This window comes from Melanerpes formicivorus, unplaced genomic scaffold (genome assembly GCF_026170545.1).
Source record: "Melanerpes formicivorus ecotype bairdi unplaced genomic scaffold, bMelFor1.0.p_v2 SCAF_64, whole genome shotgun sequence".
Taxonomy (NCBI): Eukaryota; Metazoa; Chordata; class Aves; order Piciformes; family Picidae; genus Melanerpes; species Melanerpes formicivorus.
Window position 1 is genome coordinate 560,695 of NW_027142416.1, and position 18,360 is coordinate 579,054.

The following is an 18,360-nucleotide window of genomic DNA, read 5'->3' on the forward strand; positions in this document are numbered from 1 at the left end:
TTTGGTGTGTCCTTTCTCAGGGAAAGTCTGCCAGAAGTCTGAAGAGTGATGAAATGCTGTCATGGAAATGTGATAGTGCTGGGTATGTTCACTGTGTTTTCTTTGCTGGTGAGGAAAGTTGTAAAGATGTCAGCCTTGCAAGGTTAAACTGTTGTTGCACACTATAGTAAGTAGGTACAACCAGTTCTGTGGTCTGAAATGTTTTTTTCAATGTCAGAACCCAAGCTTGCAGTCAGGGTTGTCTTCTCAGTGCCTCCAGCAGTAGATAGGAGAGACATTCTCATGCTCACCAGAGTAGGCACCTCCGTGATCACACAAACAACTTTTTTCTAGTCTGTTATAGTAGCTGATTTTTGGGTGTGCCCATACTTTAAAATGGTAACAGATAGAGGGATAATTATAGTACATGATGATGCAGTTTGTTTCCAAACAGCCATAGACACATGTTGTTCACCCTCAGGTTCACACTAATTTCATACAGCTAAGGATAGAGAGCAAACTTAAGTGAGTGAACTGAAGAAGATAGAGGCCCGTATGTGGACTTTATTATTGCAGTCCTGATTTACAGTAGTTGAAGTAGTTTTAAAGACACTGGAGAATTTTGCAGATACAGATGGGAGCAAATTGCAGCCATGCAATGGGACCAAGAAGGGGCATTTCTTATGTTTTTGTTTTTTTTAAAATTGTATTTATATAATGCATATTTCTGAGTGTTGTAGCTCCTCAGGAATTTTGTTTCCATCAGTGACTGAGGACTAAAAGAAGCTCTGACTTTTATGTGAATTACTCTGCCATCATTTTTCCACTACTTGCCTGATGGGCATGTAGATAATCCATGGTGGTGAAGGAGTTGACCTTGCCTATGTGACAGTTCTGACCTGTAGTTCATGCTGTGGCAATATTTGATATCCCTTGCTGTGAAGGATCCTCCTGTTCACAGTAAGAAATGATCAGAAAGTACCAATCACCCTGTGCAGAAAGAGCAGAAATTATGCTTGTGCTGGAGATGTGTTCGAATTCCTTGCAGCATTGCAGCTTACCACTACAGTGACAGCTCCCTAGTGCAACTCAGAACGCTTGCATTGCCATGCCAGCCCTCAGACATTGCAGAATTGCTCCAGGATTCTCCTTTCCCATAACACGTGAGAGGGCAGCTCCCTGTACACCATGTCTCCCCTTAGTTTTTCCATGTCAGTTTCATGGCCTGCAGAAATTTTGCATTGAAATGAGAGCATGACTCCAGTCACGGGTGTTGAGGGTGTGAATTCCCACGTGTACAGGCACTGTATGCTGCTGAGATGAGGCTCCCTTAGCAATCCCTGCTTTAGAAAAAGAGAAAGTGGAAATCTCTTGACACACAGCTATCTAAGCCTGCTAAAGGCTCTTTGTTGCCCTCCCTGCTTCCCTGCTGCTTACTCACTGGCCACAGTACTTCAAAGCTTCCAGTGAGTGGCTTTTTTTTTCCAGCTGTGCAATAAACACTTTCTTGAGCTTTCTGTGGGGCTTTGTGTTAAGGGACTGTGCTAACAAAGTCATGGTGTAGATGCAAAAGGAGTTGTCTCGTAGATCAGAGCAGTGGTCCTCCTTTCTCTATGCCCTGCTTAAACAGAGGTCAGTAGCAAATTCTTTGGAGGAATGATGCAGGGATGCCCCTGTAACACCGTTTTTGGAGTTGTATATGGAAAGGAGCTGGGGGCAGATAGTTTCTTAATGTCAGGCAGTTGAACCCCTGGGTGATTTCTGCCTTGAAGTAGTAGGTCAGGTGGGCCAAGACCCAGATTTACAGCACCTTCTTGGAGTCTCACTGCAGAAAGGTTGGTGCAAGGGTCTCCCACTTAGATAAAGCTCTACAACTCTTTTGGAGAGTTATGATTCCACATCCAAATTCTGAGCCAGAAGTTGTCTCTCATGTAGATTTGTGTTGCCTAGCTGGGGTATCTGTGGATAACACTGTCTGTTATTCACATAAATGAATAATCCTTACCTGACTCTTGTTGAGCTTTTTGCCTTACTGCTATTTTCAGTCTTACCTGATACTATCTTCCCCAGCCTCTTTCTACTCTTCATTCCTACATTTTTGGCAATGACCTCAGTGAAGAAATGCTTTTGGAGCATGTGGTTCAATTAGTTGGTTTTATTTTTGCTTAATTTATATTTGCTAATTTGAGCTATTTTGCAGTTGCTTAGACAATAACACAACCATATCATAGCATTTTCAACAACAACATTGACCTCTGCAAGCTGCCTTTTCACAGCATTGGAGTACATCAGTAGTGCTGTCTGTACTATTTTCATTTAATTAGAACAGTGGCTATAATCATTTTGAGAGAAGCATGAGCTGTTGTACCTCTGTGGTTGTTGTTTGTCTTATTTTATATTTTTTTTCGCTTGAGTAAGGATTGAGACGTGAGAAGGTAGACATCTCCTGCCCGCTGTGTTCTGGGAGGATTGTGAGAGACAGGCTGAAGGGAAGAGGCAGGGAGGAACTGAGCTTCACAGAATCACTAAGGTCACAGAGACAATCTCTGCTCTGTGTGCAGGAAATGAGATGTTAATCTTTTCCCAGTGTTGCTTTGCATAAGGTCCATTCCAGAGAGCTGTGTTTGTTTTAATTTCTCTAATTACTGATAGTGTGCTGATTATACTGCTAGAGATCTGACGTGAATTGCTATATTAATGGGATCAAAAATGAGGAGAAGTCTGCCATGGAAATTAAGAAGATGACAGCAACAGGGGGAAGGGAGAGAAGTGGAGAGTTTAATTCATACCCTTGTACTGCAGAGCTCTACTTTGCTGTTTCTGGAGCACGATCCTTTGTCCCTGGCAGAAGTTGCAGTATGCATGTTGTGACATTGACCAAAATTCTCCAATATTTTAATACCTGGTGCCATATGGCCCCTTAGGGGGTTAGATTTCTCCCCTCCTCCCTGTGTTAAACCCTGTAACTCATCTGATGGTAGTCTCTGGGACTTTTGTATCCAGCTATAGTGTTGCATACAAAACATCAGTGAACCCTGTTTATGTCTTCTTTCCCTTTCCTCTTCCCCTCACTTGCTTCCATAGTGATTAATTTACTTTAATCTGTTGCTGTCATCCCCTGTGCTATGCTGCAGCTGGTTTGCTGGCATTGCCTTGCTGAGTGCCTAGATGTGCAGGGCCTTCTGAATCTTCTCTGTAAGCACTTCATTCCCCCTCAACAATAATTTTCTCTAAGACCACTTACTCCTTTTTTCTGTATCCAAAGCACCTGCTCTTTGGAGGATCCATAACAGCAAAACCAAATCCTCTTCAGGGTCTGGGGTTTTTGTACCCCCCTGATTTGGGGTATATTGTGCTGTGTCTAAAATGCCAGCTTTCACCATAGGTTTGAAAGCTGGATTTTACTTCTAGTCTGATAGTTACCTCAGTATGAATCACTCTGTTTTCATCTGCCTGCTCCTCTGGGGAGAAGGGGGACTCTGTGCTATTTGGAGAGGAGGAGATAAATATCAAATGCAACAAGACAGGCACAGAGTGGCACAGGTACACCAGCAACCTGCCAGGCAAATGTGTGACAACTTTCACTCTTGGTTAATCTTGCCCCATGTAGTATCATCACAGGCAGTATAGGAGTAAGTTTCTATGTGTTGATGAGTCAGCTGCCTTTTCTGTCTAGCACAGGGTATTTGCAGACTGCATGAAATGTTTGGTTTCCTGAAAGCTGCTGCATAGCTCATGCATTTCTTTGCTTTATCAATTAAAAGAAGTTGGCTTAGTGCATCACCTCTCCAGCTGCTGAATTAGTGATGTCACTGGGACAGCCTGAGAGCTTGCTTAGCATGCCTCTTGCGTGTTTTCTTTTCTGCCAAAAACTTGTCTGTTCATTGTGCCTGCCATCTGAGTGAAGTCAATAAAGGGGCAGAAAGACTATTGGACTGCAAGCTGGAGAACACTGGTGATGAAAACTGCTGTTTGCATTTCAGAAGGGCCTATCTTTAGCAATAACATGAAGCTATTTTTACCTTGCAGCCTTATTCAGACTCAAAGGTTAGACATTTTAAAAAAGATAACTATGATTTTAGGTTTTTGATTTTTATTATTTTAGCAATATGAAGGATTTGTGTTCCTGATAGAATTTTCTACCTACTCATACAGATTTTTTTATTTTTTTTCTGCAAGGGATTTACCAGGTTCTTTGAACTGAAATCTGGTGGCTTTGGGAGTCCAGTCAGCTGTTATGTGCATTCCTACTAGATAGTAGTAATCAATTACATCTTTAGAGTTACCTTCCTTTCTCAGTTCTTGAATATTTAGTGGTTTGTACTTTCTTAGTACAGAGAAAACAAAACCATAGCTTGTCTGGATTCCTTACAATGTGTTTCAATCTACCCCTGCTAGATTAGGCAGGTGAAAACAGGACCTGTTCTCAGCAGATATGGCTGTTTTCTGAGTGGTGCTGTTGGAGCACCAGCTACTAAAGTTAACCTCAAGGAGGGTCTCCACAGAGGTCAACTTAATGCATACCTTGAGTTACTTGCAGTCCAGGTGAAATTTCATAGTGAAAGTTTCCTGACTCTCTGTGAGCAGAAGACAACTTTAAAAACTGATGACAGCAAGCAATAAGCCAGCTGTTTTATCCACCTCATTGTGGCTACTGGGAAAATACTTGGGATATGCTATTTTCAGGTTGTTTGGACTGACTGGTTACTTGTGGGTTCAAGTTTATAGAGTCCCCTGGCAGGTGGTGAATCTGGAAACTGGCAGTGCCAAGGTCTCTCTAGCACTCATGAACAGCAATCTCAACCACACCGAATTGCATTGATTTAGGTTCTTTTACCAGTAGAATAAGCTGCAGCAAGATATTTTGCTGAAGTACATACAAGGTTTATACTGGTTCTTCTCTCAGCACTACCTGTCTTTCCAAACTGTTGCTTGAATAACACTGACCCATTTACTTGGCCTTAATGCAAAGGACAATATTAAACTGACTGGTTAGGAAACTTGGCAAAAATCCTAGGGTTGAATAACCTTAGAAACACGAGATACCAGCCATGGTTTTGTTTGATGAAGCCCATAGGGAGAAGCACCAGGCAGTTATAGAGCTGTGAAGATGAAAGTAAATCTGATCTCAGTCTTGTGAGCACAACAGGTACCTCCTGTAAGCGTGACTCCAAAAGGCCTCAACAAGCCTGGAGGAGCCAACGTGAGTTTGTACATTCATTGCAGCTGTGTGGGGCAGGAATTGCATGTGGCTGAAGCACAGAGCTACATCAGGTTGCAGAACTGGACTGATTTTTGCAGTTCTGCATCCAGCCATGTTACTGACTCATGCTGCAAACAGGGGTGAAGCTCATTTTTCCACAAGCCCAGTGTCTTGACCTGCCTGTGACATTGCCATTCCACACCTTTTATAAGTCTGGCCCGGATAGTTCCAAGGGCTGCTCTTTCAGGATGCACTTGTTAAATGTATTGCCACTGAGAGTCACATGCTGTCCCTTTTCAAGACAGCTTAACTCAAATTACTTAGCTCATTTGAGCTTTGCTGTTTCTGTAACTCAGGTTGGCTGTGTCTCTAATAAAAAGAAAGAGACTTACCTAATGTTTGTAAATTGCTTTGATATTTGGGTTAAAGGTGCTGGAAGAAAGGCAGGATTAGTAAGAGAAGGCATTTCAAAGGCACTACCAAGAGTCAGAGACCTAACTCCTCTTAGTGCCTTATAAAATGTCTTCAAATTCTCACACTACTGTGAACATTCCAGGGGTGCAGGGAAAAATAACTGTATTTCCACAACTTTGTGGGATTTAACTATTGCCTTCCTAGAAATACCCTTGTAAGTATACTTATAAGGGTAAATGTCGGAGCAGCTGGCTTGGAATAAATGAGGTTACTATATACACCTTTAGGAGGTTAATCAGTGCAGAGAGGAAGGCAGCAGGCACTGAGAGCTTAACGTCTTAGTTTGACAGAGCACCACCTGAGTGTTGAGGGAAGTGCATGGGCTTCTAGATTTAATTTTGTCCTCTGCTTACACTTTCCTCCTGCTGCTGGCCAGTGAGAAGGCCCTTTGAAACCACTTAGCCCTTGTATTTGAGGCTGTGATTCAGTATTTCTGTGAGCATGAAATGGGACCTGAGGTTGGATCCTGCTTCCTCAGGAGGGAGGAAAGGACTTCAGGTCTCCCATCTATCCTCTAGTGCCCATTTACAGAGGCAAGCATCTGAGTGGCTACATTTCAGCAAGTGTAAATATCTAATTCAATAAACAAAACTATCAGCTGCAGCATGGTTCAATTATCTGAGCTGTGAATCGCAGCAGGAAGTACTAGGAAGTGGCTGATCTCGTTGTGAATTGCTGGTGTGCGCACCGACAGTGAGAAGGTGCAGTGAGGTTGCAGAACGGCCAGAGACCTGCACCTTGCAGGAACACAAAGCACAGTCAGCCGTTTTGGGGCAGGGAAGGAGTTGCATAAGTGGAAAGCAGAAGAGTATTTTGTAGTTCCACAGGTGTGTCTGTCACCTCATGTCAATAAACATCCTTGCTAGTTAACTAAGAAAAGAAACATTCCTAAGATCTCATGGATTTCTGTTGCTTGGTCAGTGATGGCTAGACAGGAGCTGAGTAGACACAGTAAGATATCAAAGGGCTTTGTGGGAGACTGAACAATTCCAGGTTAAAAAGTACTGAGCTGAAAGCCCCAGGGGCTGTACCCATAGAGGTAACATGGTGATGGCAGAGTGAGCCAGGCCTGGCGTCCCCATTCCATCTAACCCAGCATCTTCAGTATAGTTTATTCTCTGCTATGACAGTCAGCAGTGGTGGCCATAGTATAGTGGTGGGACTGCAAACATGAAGGTGAAACTTCTGGTTCTGCATGAGCTGTGCAGCAAGCTGAGAGCAGCACCTTGCACCAGAATGACCTGGGCTTGCTTTGAAGTGGTGGCTGAGACAAGACTTTCAAGGTGCTCTGTGTCCCATCACACCACAACATGTCATCTCATCTGCCTGAAGAGTTTTCTGCTTTGGTGCATTTAGTTGTTGTTTATTCCTGTTGTACAAACCTCTCCTTCCCTTGGTGGGGAGGGTGCTACTGTTCTGTCTGTCAGCCTCACTCTAGTTCCCTGTCCCACAGCTGTGATAATGGTGTGCTTTGCAGTGGAAGTTGTTGCCTCTTCTTGCTCCAGCACAAAGTTTGTATTTTCCATTGACCAGGAACCAGGGTCAGGGTAGGGAGCTGCAAGCATGTTCTCCTGTAGCTGCCCAGAAATCAAGGTAGTTCCTTTCTTTCCCATCTGGATGCTTGTGTATGGAAATCCAGGCTGTTTGCACTGCCATCATGAAGTGCCAGCAGAACTGCTCTGGGCATTGCCTTCCAGGAAGCACATGATAATGATTTTTAACTTTTTTTTTAATGCTGCTGTAAAATTGTGGCTATGTTTATTTACAAAGGGTATGATTTGGCTGTTATTAGAGTACAGGATTAGAATATGGAGGAATTTTCCCATCAGATCAGATGAAATTTCAGCCTCAAATTTCTTGGCAGGCGTTTTCAGAAATAAAACCCTAAGAGTGACAACTATGAAATTAATCTTGCATTTGCAGGTTGCCCTGTAACTCTACTTGACTTCTTTGTGTAGCTGCTTTCCATGTGCTGACTTTACTTACTTGGTTACAAGTTAAACTACTTCAAAGAAAATGCTAATAACTAGTTTAGTCAAGAAAAAAAAAGTGCTGCTTTGCTCAGCGGTAAATAAAGTAGTTTTTAGTGACATAGTTTTCTTCAGCAGTGACAAAACTAATTGCATAAGGTTTTTTTGAACTGCTATGAAGGAGTACAGTGTTAAATACTTACTAAAGGTGCTGGGATTGTGACTGGTTTGTCAGCACAAGATGAAGTGGTTTTGGCACTGTCTGTAAATGATCTTCAGCCATGCACCAGGCAGTTGCTGCCAGCTTTTCACCCGTGTAAAACCCTCAGTCTCCTCACTTGCATGTCACTTCCCTTTCCTCCCTTGGCAAATTTCTGAGAAGATCCTTGGAAACTTCACAGCCCTTTTTAAAAATTAAACTGCTTGCCTTACAATCTGTTTAGAGCCCAGCTGGGCAGCAGGCAACCTGCACAGTGCTTGCCCACAGGCGTGCTGTGCTCCGTGGCTGCCTGGGCAGCCAGGTGCATCGCCAGCACCGCTCGCCCCCACGCTGCACACACTTCCTTCCTTTCACCCACTTCCCCCTCCCCTGCCTTGGTTTCACACCTCTGTTCCAAAGTTCACATTGTCCTCTCTTCTCTTTTCCCACCCCCCCACACCCCCACTTTCTTTTTAACAGCAGGAGAGAATTTCGTACACCCCTCCAGCGAGCCCGGTTCCAAATTACACCTCCTCGTCACCACTACATGTCCCAGTGCCTCGAGCCATCAGGATGGAGGAAGACCCGATCCGACTGCCTGCACACCTGCGTGAGTGTCAGCACCGAGCCTTCTCCTGTGCTGGGGGTTGAGGAGGGCGTGGGGCAGACTGAGAAGGTGTTTCTGGTTTTATGGAAGACAGCAGGGAAGCCCCCTGGCTTTAGACTTCTTTCAAAGCTCTGTCTGGTTTGATTTTTCTAAATATTCTATTTAGCCAAAGGAAATGGCTCTTAAATAAAGCCCCCCTGCCCTGCACCTCATGTCAAGGATTTGTCTCATTTCTCATGGCAGGCACAAAAGTGGAAGTTTAATTTTAGCAGGAAGTGCTGTGTTTCCTTCCACAGTAAGGGAATTGCTCAGCTATGTACTGCAGCCCAAGGTCAGGGCTTCACAAACTGCAGCAAGTGGAGAACATTTCTGCTGTGGCTGTTTCCCAGGTTGTTACAGGTCTCAGTATCCTATGCTCCTGGTATCCATTCTCTCTCCTGCAGTGTGTGCTGGCAGAGGTGGTGGGAGAGGAGGAAGAAGAGTTATGTGCAAAAGGATGCTGCAAAGGAGGAAGGGCTATGACTGACACTGGGATTAAAGCTGGGGGCAAAATGAGAGCCAGGCGCTTCCTTGCTGAGATGATTTAATGTTTGAGAAACAGGCAAGGCCAAGGGCTTTTGGCCAGTGAGAAGTGAATTAGTGAGATAGGATGGAGACAAGGAAGACTGGAATTTTTCCCTTTTGGAGGGGAAGCAGTTCTGATGTAAATTGAGAGGCTTTGAGTAAACTTCTATCAGGTATTACTTTCCTGGGGTACTGGAGCTGAACAGCAGAGCCAGGAGCAGACCTAACCTTGTGTCCCTGGAGGTGTTCAAGAGGGGATTGGACATAGCACTTGATGCCATGGTCAAGTCGTGAGGTCTGTGGTGACAAGTTGGACTCAGTGATCTTTGAGGTCTCTTCCAACCTTAATGATATTGTGATACTGTGTTGTGATCTGACAAATGGCTTTGGGATTTCAAGGCAGGGCAAGAAGTAGTCCATGTTTATCACAAGACTTACTCATTCTTGTCCTAAGCTGTATCCCAGGCACACTCCATTTCTTGATGCAGACTGTGTGCCCAGCACTTCCACAATCCTGTGCTCACTCCCTTGCTAGCTACTGAGTTGTTCTGCCCCAAGGTCACTCATTGCCTATGTTGCCTTCTGCATGGTCCTGTTGTTGCCTACTGCTGCCTCTTACTTTCTTGCCCCTGCTACAACATTGCTCAGGTTCTACCTGTTCTGTGCTTTCTGACTGGGAGCAGGAGCTGCTGGTGCAGCATGTCTCTGTCTGGTCACTACCCAAGTATCCATGAGCTCCCAGACCCTGTTTGCCTGTGGCCTCCTGCCTGTTCCTCTAGCCCTGGGATGACTTCGCACCACACTCAGAAGGCATTTCTATGCTTAGCCCAAAGCTTAGACATAAGAGACCCAACACAAGCAGTTCTTCTCCAGGAGGTTTTTTCCCCCACTGGTGTTTTTAATCCCCGAGATATTTTTATTTCTTCTCACATTGATTGTTACTATTTGCTTCTGCTGTGGGAGCTACTGCCTGTCCTCTCCACAGCTAGGTCCATGGCTGGCTTTCCAGTTAATTCTGCTTTCCACAGTAAACTGGCAGATGCATAAGGCAGGAAGGCAGAGACCCTTGACACTGAAAGGGGTGAGGCACTGTGTTTACTACCTGCTTCCTTCCTGTCAGCTTGCCAGCATGCTAGGTGGTGTAGAGCTTGTAAGGCTTCCTCTCGGTGAAGACTTTTCATCCAGTATTGTTAGGTGTGATTCAACCTTTCATCTTGATTTTTGTTTTGGTTTTTCTTTTCTTTTGATTGGCACATTTTTAAACTTGAAAGGAGGCTTCTCTCCCATTAGTGTTTCCACACCAGCATGACTTGTTGTAGTGTAAAAACACAGACAATTAATCATTAAATATCTGTGGAATATTATTGCACAAAGTTAGTGTCTTGGGTCACAAACAATACGGAGCACATTTACACAGCATTACTAGTTTGGTAGCATCATCATCACAGAATGGCTCAGGTTGGAAGGGACCTCAGAGCTCATCTACTCCAACCTCCCCACCATGAGCAGATATACCTCTCAACCAGACACTGCCGCTCAAGACCTCATCCAACCTGGCCTTCAACACCCCCAGGCAGGAGGCATCCACAACCTTCCCTGGGCAGCCTATTCCAGAGTCTCACCACCCTCATGCTGAAGAACTTCTTCCAAAGGTCCAGTCTAACCCTGCTCTCCCTCAGCTTCAAACCATTGCCCCTTGTCCTGTCTCTAGAACACCCTCAGGAAAAGTTCCTCTGCAGCCTTCCTGTAGGATCCCTTCAGGTATTGGAAGGCAGCTCAGTGGTCTCCCCAGAGTCTTCTCCAGGCTGAACAACCCCAGCTCCCTCAGCCTACTTTGTAGCTAAGTATGCAGTCAGTATTGATCCACCATTACTAACCAGCTGACCCAAACTCAGTTGGATCCATTCTTTAAAGTATAGAGATGAAAAGCTACAGTAGAAGGGAACATTGCTTGCTCCCAAAACAATCTCTGCTGTCAGCTGAGCTACAGAACATCACTCACTAACTCCTGTGTTCAGGTCCAGCAGCTATCTGATCTGCAGCATGTTATGCAGAAAGATTTTTGCTCTTCATATAAAGATATCAGTGATGGGGCGAATATAAGGTCTTGAGATGTTCTTTCATTGCTTAATTAACCTTCTTATTTGCCCTTTTTTTTAAGTGCCCTATTTATAGTTTGGATTAGTCAAGCTTCGGTTTCCAACTATTAGATCTCATTATCTCCTTTCCTGCTAAATATTGTCAAAAGACTACTCCTGATAGAGGTGCTATTAGATAAAGTCACTTCTTAACCTTTTCTTGGCTAAAGTTGATAGGAAGAGAGGTTCTTAAGGCTGCCAATCTTCCTGTAAAGTTCCAGATTTCAGATTCTGTTTGTGTCATGTCTGCCAACTGTTTCCTGCTTCAGACATCTTTCTGAAAGTGAGGACTAGAGAACTGAAGATCATATTCCAATAGTCTTCCTAATACCAGGTACAGGTATAACTAAGCATGTCTTGGATCCTGGGTTTAAAAGGTATTAACATGAGATTTAGACTTGATTCCTGCATCAATTCCTCTCATTTTGTGGGTAGGGGTGGTTTGTTTTTTTTGTTTGTTTGGTTTTTGTTTGAGACTTCTGCGAGATGGTTTTAGTCCTCAATCTAGATTGCCTTAGAAGTCAGGCAAAGTAGTTAATTTCTAGTTCAGTCTGTGATACACTGTGTGTGAAGATTTGGGCTAGGTCAGCAAAGACCAAGGGTTTCCTAGGTTTGAAATTTGGTTTGGTACCAGCCTTGGTTTTTTTGTTTGTTTGTTTAGGTGTAGGTTAATAACTTCTTTCCACCCTCACTTGTTCCAGTGCAACAGAGAAATAATGGCAAGTTCCTCCAGTCTTACACAGAGCTGATAGCTTGTCAGGTTCCACTTAATGCCATCAGAATGTCATGGAAGTTACTAAAATAAAGGCCGAGTTAAGTCTGAAGCCATACAACTTCATTTCTGCCAGCTTTCAAGTTCAGGAGCTGCTACAGATGTCACTGAAAACAGCAGCTGGCCCAAGCAAAGGTGAAACTGGAGACAAACATTCCAGATGGAACATGAGGTGCACTGTGTAGATTCTGACAGTGTTTTATGTCTTCCTATTAGAAATTTCACTGTTTCTAATTTTTAAAGAGCACTCTGAAGGTGGTAACAGCCAATAGAATCAGGATAATTAGTAGAGCAATTTCCTTTGGTGCAATAAATTATTTCTTACTGTTTGGTGAGCAAATGGGTCTCAGCTATGTTGAGCTGATTTGATCCAGGGACTGGAAGAGGGAGAAAAGCAAATTTTAGAAGGCTGGGATGCAGATCCCTGTTTGGTATGAGCATGTCAAGGAGAACTCCTCTTTCATCAACACAGCTAGAAATACAGAAAACCCTCTTTTCCTGAAGGTATTGTGAAGGCACCTTCCCCTACTCACACTTTCTTGTTCTGATGAGCTGTTTCCTTCCCAGGCTGTCCTATTCCTACATAGAAAGATCCAATGTGTTAAATCCTGACTTTAAATCTCTGGGAGAGTGACAATCACTTTCTGGTAAAATACACCTTACTCTCATGCTGCAAGAGTCTTCCCTGTAAAGGATTTGTGAGCCATGTTTTCATATGTACTTGTTTGGCTAACACTTACCTAGTAACTAAGGATTGGGGGCATTGTAAACACACTCTGAGTGGGAAGCTGGAGGATTTGCTTTCTTCTGTTTTAGGGACAGTGATCTGCAGTTTGCTCTTTGTCCCTCACTGCATGCTGTGGTAGCTTTGTGGCATACCTGATCCCCACTAGACTGCACTGAAGATGGAAGGAGCCTTTGGAAAAGGATGATGTTATCAAGGGTTCAAGAGAAGGAAGTTCAGCTCTCATACAAAGCTCTGCCCTTGGTGCCTTCTACAACCTTGGGCATCTTGTTTTAGTTTCCCTACTGTAAAATGAAAAGGTCATGAGTGCAAAGACTCAAAGTTTCAATGTTAGTACAATGACTGCCCAGATATTGTGATGATCAAGAATGCTGAGATATAGGTAGAAGTCTTCTGAAACTATTTACACACCCCTTATCTCATAGGAAACCTACTCCATATTACCACAGAGAAAAAGTTAGGTTGTTTTTTGTTTGTTTTTTTTTCTTATTTGGATTCAAACCAGTCATTTTGCCTTCTGTGGTACAGTGTCATTAGTTACTAATTTTGTGCTGTGACAAATACCTTGTGGTAAAAAGTTCTTGGAACTGGGTAAGGGATACAGCATTTAAGAGACTGATAAGAGAAACCTACACTGTGCCTATTAACATGTTCTGAATCAGAGAAAATGGCTTTTCCCTTTTGTGTAATATGCAAGATGAAGATAAGGTGGTTTGCCTTCTACAACAGCACCCCTAAATGTATACGAAAGGTTTCAGGGTTTTCTTTGTGTCCTTCAACATAAAACTTCTTGAGCAAGAGACACAGAAATGCCAGTGCCAAAAAACGACTTTTTGCATGCTCTGATGCTGTGCAGCAGCATTCCCTCCTTGCACATTTTGTACAAGTCTCATTTTTATCTCTCAAGGGCATCTTCCCTTGGGAAACGCTTGTGTGTTTGTTTATGGAGATGGACTTCATGGGCAAATATTCCACAGTGTTTTCTATTGATACAAGCATGAACAAGAGTTCAGTTCTTCCTCTGAACTAATTACTCTTCTTGAGTGTTGGCATCCCTCAGCTGCCTGCAGCCCATTGTCATAGCAAGGCACACTGCACATACATTGCTGTTTTTCTGTACATATGAAGCAATTTTTGGCAGCAACTAATTTTTCTTGGTGTTGCTTTTTGGTTTTTTTCCTGAACCCCCATCAGTCTGCACTGATGTTGAGAGTAAAATGACACACTCTAGCTGTACTCTTGAGCAACCTGATCCAGACAAACTTTCCTTAGGAGGGGAGCTGGACTGAAAGATCTCTAAAGATCACTTCCAACTGCTGCCATTCTGTACCTGCATCACCTTCTGGCTGCCCTCGCTTTCCGAGAGGTCATGGTGATGCGGAAAGCTAAAGACCTCTTTGTAAAATCATTTGAGTACTTTCTGTTTCAAATTTAGACTTTAGGTGCCCTAGTCTTTGCTTTTGCACTGCACAGTATGTTCCATGCTGCAGAATTTTCTGAACTTCACAATATTCCAGACCTGGTTGCATGCAGTTAGCAAGACCATGGGTTTTAATTTATTTCAGTGTCTCAGTGTTGCTTGTAGTTACTCTCTGGTTTACTACCCTCATTAGGGAGGACAGAAGGGAAATTTGTTTAGTTTTTCTACAGTGGTTATATTAAAGCCTTCAGGTGTTTGGCAAATGCTACATGGGAATCTTTCTGCTTGCCTATTTGTATTGGTATTCGATACTCTGATTCAGAGCTTCCTTCTCCTAATCACACAGTGTTGCTGACATGCATCATTTGTGCTTTAAGGGCACCACTTTTCTTTCTTTCTTTCTTTCTTTCTTTTTTTTTTTTTTTTCTTTTAAAGGAATGAAGGAAACAATTAAGAGGAGGAGGAGGAAACAACAATGCTGTCAGGGTTGCCAAGGATCCATTTTTTCTGTTTAGTGTCTATTAATTATGCTGCTCCTTTTATTAATCCTTTGGCACCTGTTAATTATTCTACAATTTTGGCTAGCAGCTGGAAAGCCACTTTGAAGCATTAAGCATATTGTTATTTAGTTAATAGAATATTCAGTGCATTGAACTGAATGTATGTAGTGAGACAGGGAGAAAAAAAATCCCTTCACCCTAAGCCACATTTTGAGCAGCATGCAATAAAAATATTTACTTTGGAAGGAACATTGTGGAACAAAACTGAGAGATGCACATACAGGGAAAAGAAAATAAAAGCTTCATAAGACAAAAGGACTGTGGGAGGTGGCCAGAATGTCAAATTAATGACTTTGAGACTAATGCTGGTCACACTGAAATGAATGTTTAAATTCTGACTGATTTTTTTAGTGGGATCTGGACTGGCTTCTTTCTGTGATGATTGACATTTTCCAGCCCCCTTTTTCCTCTTCTCTGACATTATGGCCACTTTACTTTGTTCCTCCCACTTTCTGTCCTTTATGTACTTGTCTTTCCTCCTAATCTGCCTTCCATCTTCATTTTCTGTCTGGGTAGCTAGTACTTGCCTAACTCATCCCAACCCCCTACAATAAAATAGATCAAATAAGTGAAGCCAGCACAGTGACCCTGCTTACTACCAGCTGACTGTTGGCAGTATTTAATCTTCTTGATGTTGCGTCTTCATCTTCCACCACGAGATTTTCTTGCACGTTTATATTGTGAGCTATGCAGGGCAGAGGCCATCTGCTTCCTCTACTCAGCAGTGCCTCCTGGTCATCCAATTCATAGCTCCTAATCATCTGCTGACAGGCTGACTGGGCTATGGCAATCCCAGACACCTATTGTGTCAGCTTCAGTGACCATTACTTTGGTCAGCACTAATAAAGTGGCTGGACCTGACTCCTTCACCATTTTGAGTTACATCCAGTTGTTAGGCAAATGGGAGGAAAATGACAAGCCAGGGAGATGTATTTTATGCCTGCCTCTTTCCTGAGGTGGCTGCTTCCACAGGCTGCCTCAGGCGCTCATCTGAATTCATCTACTCCAGCCTGCCTCCTGGGTGTTTCTGACAGTGAATGTCAGGCCAGCTTCGAAGCAATCATGTGGCCAGGCAGTCTGGATGGGTGGGAAGCCCAGGCGCTGGTTCAGCCCTGCACCATGGCTGGGAGGAGTGAAACTTCGTTACTGATCCAGCTGGGAATGCTGTGGCATCTGGATCAGGAAAATCCTGCTTTACAGTTTTCTGGCACTGTTTTTGTTCATCGCTTGTGGGAAACAGAGCCCTTTGTCACTATGTTTGCATCAAGGTGACTCAGGGCCACTTCAGTTGTCACCCTTGATGTAAACAGCTGGTGAGTTGAACCCTAAATGTATTAGCTCCTTACTTCTGCCTGGTGACGGTGGGAGAGATATCCAGGTTAAGTGTGGAAAAAGTTTGTTGTAACAGCCCAGTGCTGTGAGCTGGATTCTGCTTCTTGAGAGAGTCAAGTGGGGTCTTTGTCATTTGGTTGGTTGGTTTGTTTTTTTTTATGTACCTGGTAGTAAGCAGACAGAGTTAACACAGTGATTTTGTGCACTGACAGCCCCCAGTGGGAGTAGGTGGAGGGATGAGATCCTTCCTGGTCCAGTGGGAACTTGCACAGGACAGCAAGAGACCTCTGTGGGAGTGCCAGCAGTGCTAAGCCAATCTTTTGCTCTCCTGGAAAGCTTGACTTCAAGGTTTAAATGTCCAAAACACAGACTCTTTTCAGAGGGGAAAGGGATCCATGTTGCTTTAATCTGGGATTCAAGCTGATCCCTTCTGGAATTCCCCTGGAAAGTGTGGGGAGGAATAAGAAGCAAAAGCAGCAGCAGGACATTTATGGTATTGCTGGGTTTGAAGCATTTTTAGCTGTCTTAAAGGGATGCCGTCGAGATCAGTGGACCTAAAATTATCTTGCTTTCTCTTTCCATTCCAAATGTGTCTTCACTTCTTTATTTATGTTATGTTATAAATGCATCCATGGGTTTTTGTTGTTTATTGGGTTGGCTTTTTGTTTTTAAAGAAATAAAATTAACATAAAGAACCCAGTGCTCATAAATAGCTCTACAATTAAAGAAGACACAGAAGAGAAACTGCTTATAAGCCATGACTAACAGCTCCACAATAACAAACTTTTCTGTGGTGAGAGCCTTGAAACAAAACCCAAGAGTGGTAGGGAAAACCCCTGTGGAAACATCACAGCATGTATGCCATGGCCACTGCCCTAATAAAGAACAGAGCTGAGCCTCTGGATGGAGAAAAAGAGAGCACCACTGTCCACCATTGAGAGTTTGGGGCACATCATGTATGAGGAGAAACCTGCTCAGCTTCAAGGTGCCATGGATTAATGTAGTAGGCCAAGTGTGTACACCTCTGCTATGAGGGTAAGCTGAGGGAGCTGGGGTGGTTCAGCCTAGAGAATGAAGATGCTGGAGGCACCTTAGAGCTGCCTTCCAGTAGCTGAAGGGATCCTACAGAAAGGCTGCAAAAGGACTTTTCATCAGGGTGTCTACAGACAGGGCAAGACAAAAAGGTTTGAAGCTGAGAAGAGCAGGGTTAGACTGGATCTTAGGAAGAACTTCTTCAGTATGAGGATGGTGAGACTCTGGAATAGGCTGCACAGGGAGGTTGTGTTTGTCTCTTCCTTGGGTGTGTTCAAGGCCAGGTTGGATGAGGCCTTGAGCAGCAGTGTCTGGTTGAGAGGTGTCCCTGCCCATGGTGAGGAGGTTGGAGTAGACGATCTCTGAGGTCCCTTCCAACCTGAGCCATTCTGTGATGAATAGCCATAGGGTTAGTGATGTTGTGAGTTAATAAACAGTCAGCATGGATTAGCTTTCTAGAGGCCAAGCATTAAGACACTTGCTCAGCCCCAAATCTTTGCTAACAAGCCTTTAAGCATAAAAATCATAGCCTGGGAAGAACCCTAAGCACCCCGTGTGTGCCTGTGTGGTTTTGAGCTCAATGTGCTTTTGTATTCCATTGAATAAAAGTGTCCATTCTGCACTGACATCAGGGTCAAGTAGCTCTGGAAGTGGTACAGACCAGAAGATGAGCATGTTAAATTGCACCTTGGCAACTCATAATGAAATTTGCTCTAGTGATTAACCAACTTATCCTTCCTGCCTTTAGAGTTCACAGCCACAGTATGGGGTGCTCTGCAGTCACTGAAGAGACAGAATGAGGAGCTCTCAGGCAGAAGTCTCAGTTCTGGGGGTTAATTTGGAGACAGCGCAGGCTTCCTATTGGCAAGTTTACTGAGTGGATCCTTGTAGTCAGAGGGACACTACCTAAGTCCCAGCATTACTTGCAGCACAAATTCCCATTTGCTGCAAAATACTGAACCTTCTCTTCAGGCAAGAAATATTGTACTATTTTCCTACATGGCTTTTGCCTTCTCCTGGTGCTCTGACATGCAGCAGGAGATGGTATCCCTGCATGGCCTTTAGTCATTACATAGTCCCTTCCCACAGGGAGGATGGTAGTTTCACTGGCTTTTGGACTATGCACCACTGGGCATGCTTTGGGGATGGAGGAGGAAGCAGTTAATTGGGTGATAGAAGTTAAGTTGGGAGGGTCCAACAACTATATTTGCCACCAGGAAGACCTGGTCTCAACAAAGCAAGTTTTAGTCAACAGTACCAGAGTGTTAAATTTTATAAATGCTTTCTGGTAAGGATGAGCTCTAGCAACACACTCAAATACTGTAATGCTGGTAGTGAAATAGCTCTCTCTCAGCATCTTGCAAA

General features: G+C 43.7%; 1 protein-coding gene across 2 annotated transcripts in view; it reads left to right on the plus strand.

The window, feature by feature from the left end:
• ETV6 (ETS variant transcription factor 6) overlaps window positions 1-18,360 on the plus strand; it is a 155,237-nt gene that overhangs the window by 40,234 nt on the left and 96,643 nt on the right. The window contains exon 2 of one of the 2 annotated variants that reach the window (XM_068162376.1): window positions 8,306-8,435. In XM_068162376.1, the coding sequence (XP_068018477.1) occupies window positions 8,306-8,435 (130 nt within the window). The remainder of the gene's footprint in view (window positions 1-8,305; window positions 8,436-18,360) is intronic. The other variant, XM_068162377.1, reaches the window with a different exon arrangement.